The sequence below is a fragment of the Dipodascopsis tothii genome (assembly GCF_038497935.1).
Source record: "Dipodascopsis tothii strain CBS 759.85 unplaced genomic scaffold V1510scaffold_22, whole genome shotgun sequence".
Taxonomy (NCBI): domain Eukaryota; kingdom Fungi; phylum Ascomycota; class Lipomycetes; order Lipomycetales; family Lipomycetaceae; genus Neoaidaea; species Neoaidaea tothii.
In genome coordinates, this window is record NW_027118006.1 from 17,502 (window position 1) to 31,627 (window position 14,126).

Below are 14,126 nucleotides of genomic sequence, written 5' to 3' on the forward strand. Positions count from 1 at the left end.
CAGGCGCGTGTAGCAGTCGTCGGTGGTCCATGGGCGAGTGCGGTGTTTGGAGCAGCAGCCGGCGGACAGGGGATTCAAAAGGACGGGGTCAGACGAACAGGCCAGAGGCCGCTCGGACCGGACACCACTGGCGCAGAGGCCAACAGAGGCCAGTGGACTCAGTACTCGAGTTACTGGACTCAGCCGTCCCAATGTCGGCGCTACTGCAGGCCTGGCAGCTTGCCGGATTGGGCGGCCCAGGCTACGGGTCGCCCCGTACGCGCCTCTGGCGACGAGCGGCCAGGCCGACGGCGTGGCCCGCGGACTGGTCTACACCGGCTGCGCTCCCCGGTCGCGTTACTGGCTAGCACTGGTCATAAACGACCGTTGCCGCCGCTGCCGGCCGGCAGGCCCACTCACCCGGCCGCGCGGCGGCGGCGGAGGCGCGAGCGACAACGCAGTAGGCACTCATGGTGCGACAGGTACCAACGCCGTGCATGTGTCCACGGTGCTGGGTCGATGCGCCAAGGCACTAGCTGCAGATGAAGCGACCCATCAGTCTGGCTCGACCGCCTGCAGTCCGTGCGAGCGCGGCTGTGTCCGACGGGCCCGCCTGCCCCGAAAAGAGCCAACGACGCGCAACGTGGCGTCCACACACCGCCCCGGAGGGCGTGCCCGCGGTGGCTCTCTGGCAGGCTGCAGCCGTGGTGCCACCCGTGGGCCGCGCTGCCGGCGTGCCCGCGTGCCGGTCGTCGCCACGCCGGTGGCTGGGGAGGCGCTCTGAGACATTCCGCTCAGGGTCCGACGGTCTGATCGACGGCAACGGCCGCGGCGAATAATGCACGCCGTACTGCAGACTCAGCGCCGCAGTGGCGGTCACGCAACCGTGGCTGGCTCTGCAGCGTGGCGGCACTCGGTCGCACGCGGTAGCACAGCTCCCCGCCCGGCGCAGCCGTGGGCTATATTTGGCGAGACCGCGGCCGGCGCGAACCGACCAATGTCGTGCGGAGGGCGTGGCCGCGAACGCTGCGCGCGCGATCCCCGCGCTCCCAATGCGGCCATGACGTCGCAATGCCACTAGTCGGCCAGCCGCTGTGCAGGTCGCGCTCTCATTGCACGCCGCCCGAAAGTACATATGGTGGGGCGACCCAACCCGCTGGGCCCTGCTGCGATCGTCGACTGAGCCCGCAGGCTGTCTGTGCGCGTCTGCACGCCGCTGCACGCCGTACGTCGCAGGAGACGCGTTGGCCGGGAAACGACTGGTGCGACAGCATACGTGTCGCCCGCACGTCCGTAACAGGAAGCCAGGCCCCTGCGCGCCTCTCTGGTGCAACTTCGTGCGTCAGCCGCGACCGTTGAGGAAAGTCTGCGGCTGGCCTCGCCAGCCGCCGTGCGCCCGCCGGTCGTGACCCGCCCGCAATGGTACCCGGGCGGCCGATCAGCCGTGCCGGCCGCCGGCGAGTGCCATCGTCGGTCGTTGCCGCGCGCGGCGACGCCGATGGCAGCGCGCCCGGAGCGAGCGCCCGTGCCGTTCGCGTGCCGCCTTCCCTAGCAGCCCTGGCGTCGTGCTGGCGCCATGTTGGTGTCGCCGCCAATGCCCCGCCGCCGCGGCCGTGGCTACGCTACAGCTCGGTTGCCATCTGGCGGTCGCACTACCGCGCACTACCGCAAATGCCCTCCTAGACCGCACGAATGTGCACCAACTTGCATGGCGGTTGGCCGTCGCGGGCGCAGCCGACGCGCTAAACCGTCGCGACAGCCGTGGCCGGGGCCCGGGACGCCGGCTGCAGATCCGGACAGGTTGCGCCACACGACGGCCGCCCGTTCGGGCCGGTTCGTCCGTGCTTGCCAACACACGCACGCACACGCCGGGTGGCGATGTATATAGGCCGCCCGGTGGCCGGCCGCCGGCCAGGAGCAGCGCGAGCAGGCGTCACGTGACGAAACTCCCAACGGCAAATTTTTTCTTTGGGCAAATTTTTCAGATCGACGTCGAAAAAATCTGTCCACACCCGCGAGACCGCGACCGAGCCTGACCGAGCCCGCACACAGCGCACCCGCACGCCAACAGAGCGCATTAGCAGGACCGGACAGACTCAGAGGGTAGAAGAAGAACGAGAGACGACAGATCGGAGCATACACAGAGTATCGGCATGTCAGTAGCCGTGCACGTCCCGGAGGCAAGCGGCGCGAGCCTGGGCGGCAGCTCGCCCGAGCTGCGGGCCAAGGACGCCGCCGAGCTCGCGCTCGAGAAGGCCGTTTTTGGCGATCTCGACGGATTCAACTGGGGTCTGCGCGAGGCGGCTGGCGACAGCGACGACGAGGAGCCGGCGTACGCGACCGCGGAAGGCCAGGACGAGGACCTGGCGGGCCTGCAGGACTCGAACGTAAGTGGGCGGCAAGGACATGCTAACGGACAGCTGTTTATGGTGGATGGAGAGGACGAGACCCCGATGGAGGCGGCTGTGGAGCCGATCGTGGTGGACGCCGCGTGGGACGACAGCGACGACGACCGGGTCGTGGTGTCGCTGGCCAGCTCGGACAGACTGCGCAAGCTGCGGCGGTCCGAGACGGACGACTCTGTGACGGGCCGCGAGTACAGCACGCGGCTGCGGCAACAGTTCCAGCGGATATACAGCACGCCCAAATGGGCGGCGCCACGGGCACAGGCCGAGGAGCCGTCGTCGGGCGAGGACGAGGAAGAGGACGAGGACGACACGCGGCTGTCGTCGGACCCGCTGAAGACGCTGCTGCAGAACTCGGCGCGATTCACGACCAAGACCAAGACGCGGCTGCTGCCGGCGTCGGTGCTGGACATTTCGCGGCTGAAGGACGCCAACGCCGCGGCGCCGTCGCAGGCTGGCGTGCAGGCCCTGGCGTTCCACCCGACGAACTCGATCCTGCTGTCGGGCGGCTACGACCGTACCGTCCGGCTGTATCACATCGACGGCAAGACCAACCCGCTGGCCACGTCGGTGCACTTCCGCAGCTCGCCGATCCAGTCGGCTGAGTTCCACCCGGACGGGCGGCGCGTGTTTGCCGGCGGCCGGCGGCGGTACTTCTACATCTGGGACATCGAGACCGGCGCCGTCGACAAGATCGCGCGCATGTACGGCCACGAGCGCCAGCAGCGGTCGATGGAGCGTTTCAAGCTGTCGCCGTGCGGCCGGTTCATGGGCCTGGTCGGCACCGGCGGCTGGCTCAACATGCTGGACGCGCGCACCGGCCAGTGGATCTCGGGCGCCAAGATCGAGGGCGGCGGCGTGGCCGACTTTGCGTGGTCGTCGACCGGCGCGACCGTGTCGATCGTGAACTCGGCCGGCGAGTTCTGGGAGTGGAGCACGAGCGAGCGGCGGTTCCTGTCGCGCTGGGCGGACTACTCGTCCGGCACCGTCACGAGCCTGGCCGCGACCGATCGGTACTACGCCATCGGCTCGCAGTCGGGCATCGTCAACGTGTACGACCGTGCGACGTCGGCCGACGCCGACGACAGCCAGCCGACCCAGGTCGCGGCCTTTGACCAGCTGGTGACGCCGATCTCGCGCGTGGACTTTGCTGGCCCGGACGGCCAGATGCTCTGCATAGCCTCGCGCTCTACCAAGGACGCTCTGCGGCTGGCCCACATCCAGTCGGCCACCGTCTTCAAGAACTGGCCCACGTCGGGAACGCCGTTGGGCCGGGTCACGGCCACGGCCTTCAGCCCGGGCTCGCAGCTGTTTGCGACCGGAAACGAGGCCGGCAAGGTTCGGCTGTTCAAGCTGAACCACTACGCCTAGACCCCAGCATATATAGGACTAAAAGTTGTGTTATTTGGCTCATCATGTCATGTACTTATAAGCAAATGGTTTGCGCGGAAGATGTAGGCGGACAGGGCGAGCTTGCGGCGACGACTCGCCGAAAGCTGGCTCTGCGACGCACGCCTAGCGTAGCTGCGGTGGGCCGCGTGATGACGTCGGCGTGAGGCGGCCCTGAGGCGGGCCTCTGCCGGAAGGACAGCCCCCGGCAGGGTCGGCAGTGAGGCTTGTGCGTGGCGGTTACGAGCCGCACGGCGTGCGGCGCTCAGGGGCTGCTCCCAAAAATTTTGCACCGCCGTCGCTCTCCCCGACGTTTGCAGATCCATGGCCAATTCACTCAAGACAACGCTCCGGTTCGACGAGGACGTGTTCTGTGTGTCGGCGCACCCGTCGCAGCCGGTGATTGCCACCGGGCTGTCGAACGGCCGGGTGTACGCGCACCGGTACTTGTCTGATCCGGCCGGCAAGGACGACGGCAGCGACAGCGACGACAGCGACGACAGCGACGCCGACAGCGACGCCGACGAGGACGAGGACGCGCCGTGCTCGGCCACCGTGCAGTGGAGCACGCGGCGGCACAAACAGAGCTGCCGCACGGTGGAGTTCGACATGGACGGCGACTGTAAGTGTCTGGTCGGACGGACTGACGCAGATCTGTACACGGCCGGCCTCGACCAGGTGATCAAAAAGGCGGCCACGGAGAGCGGCAAGGTCGTGGCCAAGAACAGCCGGCTGGACGAGGTGCCGACGGCTTCGTGCTCGACGCCCAACTTCTACTTGGTCGGCACGGAGGACTCGTCGCTGATCGCGTTTGATCCGCGCACGATGAAGGAGACGCACCGGGTGCCGGACCTGCACGACGACTTTGTGTCGAGCATCTCGGCGCTGCCGCCGACGTCGCAGGGCAACTACTACTCGTTCATCACGACGGGGTCGACAACGCTGGCGCGGATCGACTTGCGCCGGCCGGACAAGGTCGTGTCTGTGTCTGACGACCAGGAGGACGAGATCCTGTGCTCGTGCATCCCGCCGTTCGTGCCGGCGGCGGGCACGGGCGCGACGGCAGGCCTGACGGCCGTGCTGGGCATGGCGTCGGGCGTGCTGACGTACTGGAACAAGAGCAACTGGGAGGACCAGCAGGCGCGCGCGCTGCTGTCGGCCGAGAGCGTGGACTGCATAGCGCCGATCGACGAGGACCGGCTGGTGGCCGGCTCGGCGGACGGCCGGGTGGCCGTGGTGGGCGTGCGCACACGCCGGGTGGAGCGCGAGCTGGTACACGGCGGCGCGGACGGCGTGGTGGCCGTGGCCGCGGACTACGCGGACCGCGTGATCTCAGCGGGCGGGCCGGTGGTCAAGGTGTGGGCGCGGCCGGCGGCGGCCGAGGCGGGCGACGAGGACTCGGACGCGGACTCGGACGACTCGGACGACTCGGACGAGGGCGACCGCAAGCGCCGGAAGAACCGCAAGCGCGGCAAGGCCGGCAAGAAACGCCAGCGCGCCATGAAGCAGCAGCTGAAGCAGACGGCGGCGTCGTTTGCGGACCTGGACTGATAGCGAATGGAGCGTTTGAGCCACGGGCGCGCCGACGGCGGACGCGGCAGAGGCGGGCGTAGCAGGAGCCGCAGGAGCCGCATCACCCACATACCGTAACCTGGACGCGCCGCATCACCTGCGGCGCGGGCGTATCAAGCGCGCCGCATCACCCACATATAGTAACCTGGCTGCGCCGCATCACCTGCAGCGCGGGCGTATCAAGCGCGCCGCACGCCGTGCGGCGCGCGCACGTCATGCGCCCCGCGCCACGCCGCGCGCAGATCCTCTCCCAGCGTAAATAAGCCCTCCCCATCCACCCTCCCGCACAATGGCAGACACCCTGGTCGACGAAGAAAAGTTCGGCGTGTTCGCCTCGCCGGCAAACCCGGCCGTCCACCTGTTCTACAAGCTCGTGCCGTGCTCGTCCGGCGCAGCCACCGCCAAGGACGTGATCGTGCTCTCAAACTCGCTCACGGCCGACGTCACGATCTGGAACGAGTTCGTGGCCGCCTTCAAGGACGACTACACGCTGCTGCTGTACGACCAGCGGTTCCACGGCTCGTCGCCGGCCGCGCCGGCCGTCCCCGGGTGCGGCATCGAAGACGCGGCCGCGCCGGCCGCGCCCGGCCACGCCGGCGGCTCGGTCGGACTTGCCGAGTACGACTACGACAAGGGAACCACGTTCGACGAGCTCGCCGCCGACGTCCGCGACCTGCTGGACCACCTCGGGATCGCGCGTGTCCGAGCCCTGGTCGGCCTGTCGATGGGCTCGACCACGGCGGTCGTGTTCGCGGCCGCGTACCCGGACCGCGTCGACCGAATCGTGGTCGCCGGAACCGGTCTGCGCAGCGCGCCCAACGCCAAGTCGGCCGAGGACCCGTTCGAGCAGCGGATCGCGCTGGCGCGCGACCAGGGCATGGCCGTGCTGGCGGACGCGACAATCGAGCGGTGGTTCCCGGTGCCGGCGGGCGGCGCGGACTTCAAGCAGGAGCAGGCGGAGCGGGTGCGCGAGATCCGCGCGGTCGCGGCCGGCACGTCGCTCGGCGCGTTTGTGGCGAGCGTGCGGGCGCTGCAGGCGTTCGACCTGACGGCGTCGCTGGACAAGATCGTCGGCGACGGCCGCGCCGCAGACGTGCTCCTCGTGGCCGGCGAGCTGGACGGGCCGCTGCCCGCGGCCATGGGCGGCATGGCCGACAAGTGGGGCCTCCGGCTGGAGGTCGTCGGCGGGTGCGGGCACATCGTCAACGTGCAGGCCGCAGACAGGTTCAACGCGCTCGTGCGCAGCTTCATTGAGTAAATACACTAGGCCTTGAACTCGGCGGCCAGGACCTCGGCCATGCGGGTGATGCCGGTCTCGATCTGGGTCTTGTCCACGGACGCGAAGGTGCCGCGGAAGAAGATGGACTGGTCGTCGTCGTCGTTGGTGCGCGGGGCCGGGTGCTGGTCGGCCAGGAACCACGAGCCCGGGATGGTGAGGACGCTGTGGGCAATGCCGGCCTTGTGGATGCGGTCCTCGACGCCGGCGGCGCCAAGCGTGGCCCACTCGGGGTGCTGGCGGGCGTCGACCTTGATCCAGAAGAACATGCCGGCCATCGGGGGCTTCCACTCGACGATGTGCTTGAGCGAGTTGGGCGCGTAGGGCGCGGGCTTGTGCAGGGCGTCGGTGAGGGCGTCCATGCAGGTGTTGCGGCGCTGGGTGTACTCCTTGCGCATCTCGAGCAGCCAGTCGAGGTAGCCGGTCTGGCCCCACTTGGCGAGCAGGCCGTAGATGATCGACTGCGAGAAGCCGGCGGGGGTCTGGATGGAGACCTCGTTGTGGCGGGTCAGCCGCTCGATGAACGGCTTCTGGGCGACGATGAAGCCCAGGCGCGTGCCGGGCGCGAGCACCTTGGAGAACGAGTCCAGGCGGAGCACGCGGCCGTCGACGTCGAGCGCCAGGTACGACGTCACGAGCTGCGCCAGGAACCGCGCGTGGCGGCCGGCGTCGGTCATGTCCGGCGCGGCCACGGTCGTGTGCGCCTCGTACGGGTCCATCTGCAGGAAGTAGTACGGCTCGTCCTCGACGATGAGGATGTCGTGCTTCTGCAGCACCGCGTACACGGCCGCGCGCCGCTCGGGCGACAGCGTGCCGCCCGTGGGGTTCTGGCCCGTGGGGATCGTGTACAGCAGCTTCGGCTTCGGGCCCTCCCACGCCGACAGCTGCTCGTCCAGCTTGTCGGCCAGGATGCCCTCCAGGTCGACCTTCACCGGCACGATCTGGACGCCCTGCGCGTGCGCGGCCTCCATCGCCGACGAGAACGTGTACTCCTCGGCCAGGATCGTGTCGCCGCGCGCGGTGAACAGCCGCAGCATGGCGTCCCACGCCTGCGTGTTGCCCACCGTCGTCAGCACGTCCCAGTTGGCGTACGGCACCTTGTGCACCATCGCCGTGTGCTCGCGCACCCAGTCCAGCAGCTCGACGCAGCCGTCCGACTGGCCGTACTGCAGCGCGCGCGCCAGCGGGATCATGTCCGCCTTCTGCGCGTTGTACCGGTCGACCGTGATCGTCACCTGCGGCGCCGTGCCGGCCGCGGCGGGGTCGTTGTACTTGTCGAACGGTGCCGCCGGCGCCGTGCCGGTGATCTCGTCGAACGGGAAGTACGCCGGCAGGGGCAGCCCGCCGCCGAGCGAGATCATGCCGGGCACCTTGGTGTACTCGAACGCCGCCTTGAGGTTCGACGGCCGCCGCGCCTGCGCCTCCTGCGAGAGGTGGTAGTAGAGATCCTTGGCCTGGGGTTTGACTGTCATTTTGCGTGTCTTCGGGCCTGCGTCCGCGGTCTATTTATTTAGCCAGGCCCCTCAATTGCGCCGCCGATGCCGCCGACTGCCGCGCGGTGCGCTTACCTGCTAGTCTGGAGCTTGCGGTGCCTGTGATAGCGCTATGTCCTTGGCTTCGCGATTGCGGAGCAAGTTTTTTCGCGGCCGCAATGCAAAAATAGGGCGCCGCGGTCCCATGACTCACCGCTGACTAACGCTAGCTGGCGGCCGCGTACGTTGCGGCCATAACTGCCGAGCCGTGGGACACTGCACAATTGTCGCGTGCCGCGCCCCGGCTATGCGCGGCTATGGGTGTTGCCCTGGCAACGGCGATAACGGTCGCGCGGCTCTGGCGGTGCGATAGCGGCCGCGCGCGGCCCTGGCGGCGGCCGAGCCGGGCCGATGGACGGCTGCGTTTGGCGGCGGTGGCCTTGCCGGGAGTCTGTGGGGCGCCGGCTGGCTGGCCACGGGCGGGCGACAGGAGGGGCTGGCGGATTGCAAGTGCCGGGGCGCATTCGAGCCGCACGGGGTGCGGCTTGTAGCCGACATCGGCGATGCCAGCACCCCGACGACGGCGCCTCGAGCTAGCTCCGCCGATGGGCTGCCCTGGAGCACGCAAGGGGCGGAACGCGTGGCCTGCCGGGACAGATTACTAGAGTCGCCGAGGGCGAGACCGGGACGGGTGCGCGGCTTGCGCGCCGCACAGCGTGCGGCTCACATGCCACCCGGCAGTCCCGGCACACCTTCCCCGTCGGGACGCCTCGTCGAACCGACGTTCTACAGACACGCAGGGCGCAGCACGTGCCTGCACGCAGGCGACCGACTAGTCAATTGGGCGACGCTACCGCCAGAGGCTTGTAGACGGCCGGGCCCGCCGCAGGACAGAGCCGTCGCCGAATGCCCGCGGGTCGGCGCGTGAGCCGCACAGTGTGCGGCTCTGTAACGAGAAATAAGTGCAGTAATCTTCAAGTTACAGACCGGCCGGCGCACAGGCAATCGATCTCGACTGCGTCAGTGCCGGAGGCTCGTAGACGGCCGGGCCTGCTGCACTAGCGGAGCCGTTGCCGGACTCGTGGGTCGGCGCATGAGCCGCATGTTGTGCGGCTCGCTAGCATGTGCCGCGCCTGGTCCCCGGTCTATGCAGCGACCTCGTAGACCGCGCGCCTGGCTGCCCGTAGGGCAGCTACTCTCGACATGTCGCTTCGGCTCGTGGCAGGCGGCTTGCCGCACCGGCGGGGCCGTCGCTGAATGTTCGTGGGGGCCGCGTGAGCCGCAGCCTGTGCGGCTCAGTAGCCAAGAGCGCGTGCAGCGCCCTCACTCCAAGAGCGGCCTGCCCGCAGGCCATGCTCGCAGCAGCAATCTCGACGGCGTCGCCGCCGGAGGCCCGCCGACAGAGCCAGCCCACTGTACCGCCGCAGCCGTCGCCAAAGGCCCGTGGATCGCGACTGAGCCGCACGTCGTGCGGCGCATGGGCGAGACTCGATCTGCAGCCGCCCGCAAACCGCGGATCGGCCGCTAGGCCAGCGCACGACTGCCGGCGGCCGTGCGTGTCGCACCTGCACCGGCAGGCAATTGAGCACACCACCGCCGACCCCAGGGCAGAGAAGCCACACCCGTCGCGGCTACATGCAAGCGTGGCGCCGTCCCCGCCGAACACAGGGGCGGCCGCGGCCAGACGCCGCAATGCAGGATACGGGTGGCGCAGGCTGGCACCGCTAGGCGCTTGGCGCGGCGAACGTCGAAGATCCGGCTGCCGGTCGCGTGCGGCTGGGCAGCGGGAAGTGGGCAGCACGGTCCGGTCACGTGCGCCATCCAGGCACGTCTGGCCTGGCGGACCCGTGGCGGTGCAGCGGGCGGTGGCGGGTGTCGCACGGCCGCCGGCAGAAAGCACGCACGATAAGCGCGAACAGCCGCACGCCGTGCGGCTCGCCTACACGGCGCGACTCGGGGTTAGGGCGTGCGGCAACATGCGCTACCCCGCTGGGGCGCTAGCGCCATTGCGGGTCCACTTTGTCCGCCGCGCCAAACCCCATGAGGCATGGTCGTATCCGCTACGACCGCCGAGGACTGGCCGCGATGGCGGCCGGCCGTCTTATTGTCAGCACGGCCATAGGCCAGGTCGCGGTGGGCGCCGGCACGCGGGCGGGCAGGCGCGACCACCAGCGAGTGCACCGAGCTACCGGCGCGCGAGCCCGCTGCCGAGTCGGCAGCCGCGCGAGCGCGGCGCTGCCAGCAAGCGCCCGCTTCGCTGCGCCTGCGCAGGCGCAGTGCCGAGTGGCGTGCGCGCACCAACCCGTCCGGGCGGGCCGCGGCTGGGGACCGGGCACGATCGGCCGTCGCGCAGCTGCTAGCCCGGCTGGGTTCAGCAGGACTCGCCCGCGCCCACCCGGCGGGCGGTCCACCCGGGGCCGTCAGCAGGTACGGCGTGTTAGAGTTTGGGGCCCGGTTGGTGTGGCGTCGGGCGGCAGGGCGGCGACCCGCCAGCGTATATAACGCCTGCAAGCCCTAGCAGGCGCCCCAGTGCACGATGGTTTCGCTCGGACGACTGGCCGGCGCAGAGCCGATGATGGTTTCCAAGATGCTCAACAAGATCGGTAAGCGGACGGCCGGGGGCGCGCTGACAGCAGGCAACCGTGTGAACCGGCGGATGCAGGTGGTCCTCCTCGTGACGCTCGGCGCGCTGGCGACGACGCTGATCTTCTCGGGCGTGCACCGCAGCCACCTGAGCGGGCGGCCGGCAACGGGGTTTGCTCCCGGTGAGCTGCCGCCGCCGCCGTCGGGCGCGGTCGCGCGGGTCAAGTCGGCCGCGGACTCGACCACGGTCCGGTTCTCGAACGCGGTGGCGCTGCCCGAGGCGTTCACGCCCGACTACCCCGAGGGCATCGAGGACGTCTTCCTGATGGTCAAGACCGGCGCAACGGTGCTGTGGAAGCGGCTGCCGGTGCACTTCGGCACCACGTTCCGCCAGGTGCCGTACTTCCAGGTCTACTCGGACATGGCTGAGACGGCGATGGGCCACGACGTGGTCGACGTGCTTGCCAACGTCTCGGCCGCGACCAAGGCCACCGGCGACTTCGGCCTGTACCGGCTGCAGCTCGAGTACGAGCAGTCGCGGTCCAACATCCACCCCCAGGACAACCCCGAGGCCTTCGGCGAGATGGGCTGGGACCTCGACAAGTACAAGAACATCCCGATGCTGGCGCACGCGTACCGCGCCCGGCCGCAGGCGCGCTGGTTCGTCTTCATGGACGCGGACTCGTACTTCCTGTGGTACCCGACCATGGCCTGGCTGCGCACGCTCAACCACCGCGAGCCGCTGTACATGGGCTCGCCCGTCGGCGGCTGGCCCAACCGGTTCGCCCACGGCGGCTCCGGCGTCATCATCTCCCAGGCCGCGATGGAGCAGACGTTCGGCCGCGACCCGAAGCTCATGTACAAGTGGGAGGACAGCACGATCCACGACTGCTGCGGCGACCACATGGTCGCCAAGATGTTTGTCGCCCACGACATCCACATCTCCGAGGGCGACGAGGTCCCGCGCGGCGTCGACGACCAGAAGCCGCAGGCGCCGCTGCCGGACGTGTACCCGTACTCGCGGTACCGCATGCAGGGCGAGCCGCACCGGACTGTGTTTGCGTCCCGCCGGAACTGGTGCAAGCCCATCTCGGCCTTCCACCACATCTCGCCGCGCGACATCGAGCAGATCCACAACTATGCGCTCGAGTTCCACGCCGAGCACGGCCCGAACGCCCAGATCACGTACTCGCACATCTACCGCAAGTTCATGCACCCGGCCATCGAGGAGGTCAAGACCGAGTGGAACAACTGGGCGAGCGACGTCGAGTACACCATGGACGAGAAGAAGCACAACGCGCTGCGCGAGCCGAAGTGGGAGACGTTCGAGACCTGCAAGCAAGCCTGCCTGGACTGGGACAACTGCGTGGCGTTCCGCCACCGGTACGACTTCTGCGGCCTGTCGACGAGCGTGCGGCTTGGCCGCCGCGCGCCGCGCGTTGGCAAGGACAAGCTGGACGACACCAAGCTGTGGCGGTCGGGCTTCCTGCTGGACCGCATCCACGCGCTGCGCAAGGCGAGCGGCTGCGACGACCCGGACGTGGACGACGCGCCGGCGACCGAGATTGCGGCGACCGCTGTGCCTGACGCGCCGGCGCCGGCGGCCATGCCGTCGGGCGTGAGCGCCGAGGTCATTGACGCGGAGGCCGAGGCCGTGGCGGCGGCCGCGGCCGAGGCCAAGGCGGAGGCTGCGGCGGACGCGGTCGACGACTTTCTGACGACCCAGGCCGGCGCCGCTGCGGCGGCGCAAAACGCGCCGCCGCCGCCGCCGCCGGGCGTGCCGGGCGCGGGAGGCCCGCCGCCGCACGCGCCGCCGCCGCCGCACGCGCTGCCGCCGCCGCCTCCGGCGGCGCAGCCGGTTGCTCCGGCGGCCGCGTAGCGGCTCTCGGCACGACGGTGAGCCGCACTCTGTGCGGCTGACCATCGTCTAAAAGTGAGCCGCACACGGTGCGGCGGGACTTACCCAGGCCGAGACCAGAGGGCCTGCGCCACATGCTCTGCGGCTGGCCGACCCGGCCGCCCTCGTCTCACCGCGTCCAACTCGATCGCATTGCGTCTCTCCGGCGCCATCGCCCGTCGCCGACGGGCGCACAAGCACTGTACCATAGAATAGCCGCGGGCGTCTGCCCTGGTGTCACAAGACCTAATGAAGTGATTTTCCGTGAGACATTGAACCGTTTATTACATCTATCAAACCCTGCGGGCGCCCGGGCGCCCGTTATATATATGCCGTTGTCCAGCCGAGCTATCGGCTGGGAGTCGCAGGTGACGCGTCATCGGCAGTCACCTTTGGGAGCACACGCTCGTCCAGAGCGTGCACGGCCGCGCAAGCCGCTGCGCCACACACAGCCTAGAGCACGTGCGCGCGTCCAGCGGGCTCGCAATAGGGCGCGCGGCCGGCCAGAGCACGGCCGCGCGCCATGACCGGAACCAAAACCAAAGTGCAGAGTCTGGGCCGCCGGCGGCTGTCTGGGCTGACGCCCGTAGTGTACACGGCGGGCACCGTTTGCGGGGACAGGCGGTGGCTGGACGCATAGCCAGCGCGCCTGCAGTCCCGAGACACGCCCAGCGCGCCTGCCCCGCCCGGCGGCGCCGGTGGCGTCTAGTCCATCATGCGCTTGTCCGAGCCGCGAGAGCCGCCAAACATGAGCGCGTCGATGGCCGCGCCAATGTTGCCCGGATTCGAGTAGCCAAACGTCGACGACAACGCGACCGCCGGCGACGACATCACCGACGAGACCGTTGCCGACGACGCCGACGGCGACGGCCCGCGCGACGGCGCAAAGTAGAACTGCGCGCTGTGTGCCATGCGTTTCTCGGAAATCGGCAGTGGCGACTCGGGCGCCTTGCCCTTTCGCCGGCGGATCTGTCGCTGGCGTGCTGCCGGTCAGCGCCGTTGCCTCCGAACCTTAATTGCGCCGCGCTCACCTTTTGCCAGCCCGTACACGGCCAGCCCGATCACGACCACGACGAGCCCGATCCGCACCAGGCTGAGCCCGCTGTCGCCGTTCGCGTCGTCGCCGTAGAGCGAAAACGCGCGGTACGGCATGTACGACGAGTCCTTCTGGAAATGCTCCTCCAGGATCCGCTCGTCTACCACGTCGGGGACGACCATCCTGTTCGTGCGCGTCCGAGAGCCTGCTCCGTCGCGTCCGCGTCTGCGGCCGTCGTCTGAATGTCCTGGGTTGCCTGCTGTAGGCCGAAGCCGGCCGAGTCCTATTGCACCTGCTGTGGTGCGGCGCCTCTCAAGCGCTGCCCGATCCGATCGTTCCCTCGTGCGATCCCGCTCACAGACCTGCGGCCTCTAGAGTGCGAGCAAAATGCCAAACTGTGTAAAAATTTCTACTGGCTTCCGGTGCCTATTAAAGACGGACGCCCTGCTTGGTAGCCTGCTTGGTAGACCTGCCTATCTAGATAGCTGTGCCTGTTTAGGGTTCATGGGTCTTTTTT

General features: G+C 69.1%; 6 protein-coding genes across 6 annotated transcripts; 4 read left to right on the top strand and 2 right to left on the bottom strand.

Moving 5' to 3' along the window:
* The first annotated feature begins 1,766 nt into the window (after nt 1–1,766).
* Nucleotides 1,767–3,835, top strand: V1510DRAFT_380274 (WD40-repeat-containing domain protein). The gene is made up of 2 exons (XM_066931630.1): nt 1,767–2,366; nt 2,400–3,835. The coding sequence occupies exons 1-2, from the start codon at nt 2,133–2,135 to the stop codon at nt 3,753–3,755; spliced, it is 1,590 nt and encodes a 529-aa protein (XP_066788004.1). The 5' UTR covers nt 1,767–2,132; the 3' UTR covers nt 3,756–3,835.
* A 181-nt stretch (nt 3,836–4,016) lies between these two features.
* Nucleotides 4,017–5,469, top strand: V1510DRAFT_448819 (WD40-repeat-containing domain protein). The gene is made up of 2 exons (XM_066935787.1): nt 4,017–4,395; nt 4,426–5,469. The coding sequence occupies exons 1-2, from the start codon at nt 4,098–4,100 to the stop codon at nt 5,322–5,324; spliced, it is 1,197 nt and encodes a 398-aa protein (XP_066788005.1). The 5' UTR covers nt 4,017–4,097; the 3' UTR covers nt 5,325–5,469.
* Nucleotides 5,470–5,634: 165 nt separating this feature from the next.
* On the top strand, nt 5,635–6,603 carry V1510DRAFT_367410 (Alpha/Beta hydrolase protein; the record flags this gene model as incomplete). The annotated part of the gene is made up of 2 exons (XM_066931301.1): nt 5,635–5,886; nt 5,965–6,603. The coding sequence occupies 2 exons, from the start codon at nt 5,635–5,637 to the stop codon at nt 6,601–6,603; spliced, it is 891 nt and encodes a 296-aa protein (XP_066788006.1).
* Nucleotides 6,567–8,572, bottom strand: V1510DRAFT_419268 (pyridoxal phosphate-dependent transferase). Its single transcript, XM_066934265.1, has one exon. It carries the CDS (start codon nt 8,091–8,093, stop codon nt 6,609–6,611), a length of 1,485 nt encoding a protein of 494 aa, XP_066788007.1. The 5' UTR covers nt 8,094–8,572; the 3' UTR covers nt 6,567–6,608.
* A 2,396-nt stretch (nt 8,573–10,968) lies between these two features.
* Nucleotides 10,969–12,189, top strand: V1510DRAFT_358118 (uncharacterized protein; the record flags this gene model as incomplete). Its single annotated transcript, XM_066930903.1, has 2 exons — nt 10,969–11,598; nt 11,662–12,189. Coding segments are annotated over 2 exons (1,158 nt in total), but the record flags the coding sequence as incomplete, so codon positions are not given.
* Nucleotides 12,190–13,278: 1,089 nt separating this feature from the next.
* On the bottom strand, nt 13,279–13,791 carry V1510DRAFT_407645 (uncharacterized protein; the record flags this gene model as incomplete). Its single annotated transcript, XM_066932418.1, has 2 exons — nt 13,279–13,556; nt 13,605–13,791. 2 exons carry the CDS (start codon nt 13,789–13,791, stop codon nt 13,279–13,281), a joined length of 465 nt encoding a protein of 154 aa, XP_066788009.1.
* Nucleotides 13,792–14,126: the final 335 nt, after the last annotated feature.

What these genes read in the sequence shown, in the direction of transcription:
- V1510DRAFT_380274 (XM_066931630.1), top strand. Translation starts at nt 2,133, where the DNA reads ATGTCAGTAGCCGTGCACGTCCCGGAGGCAAGCGGCGCGAGCCTGGGC. An exon ending in CGGGCCTGCAGGACTCGAAC is followed by an intron (nt 2,367 to 2,399) that starts GTAAGTGGGCGG and finishes GCTAACGGACAG; the next exon opens with CTGTTTATGGTGGATGGAGA.
- V1510DRAFT_448819 (XM_066935787.1), top strand. Translation starts at nt 4,098, where the DNA reads ATGGCCAATTCACTCAAGACAACGCTCCGGTTCGACGAGGACGTGTTC. An exon ending in GTTCGACATGGACGGCGACT is followed by an intron (nt 4,396 to 4,425) that starts GTAAGTGTCTGG and finishes GGACTGACGCAG; the next exon opens with ATCTGTACACGGCCGGCCTC.
- V1510DRAFT_419268 (XM_066934265.1), bottom strand. Translation starts at nt 8,093, where the DNA reads ATGACAGTCAAACCCCAGGCCAAGGATCTCTACTACCACCTCTCGCAG.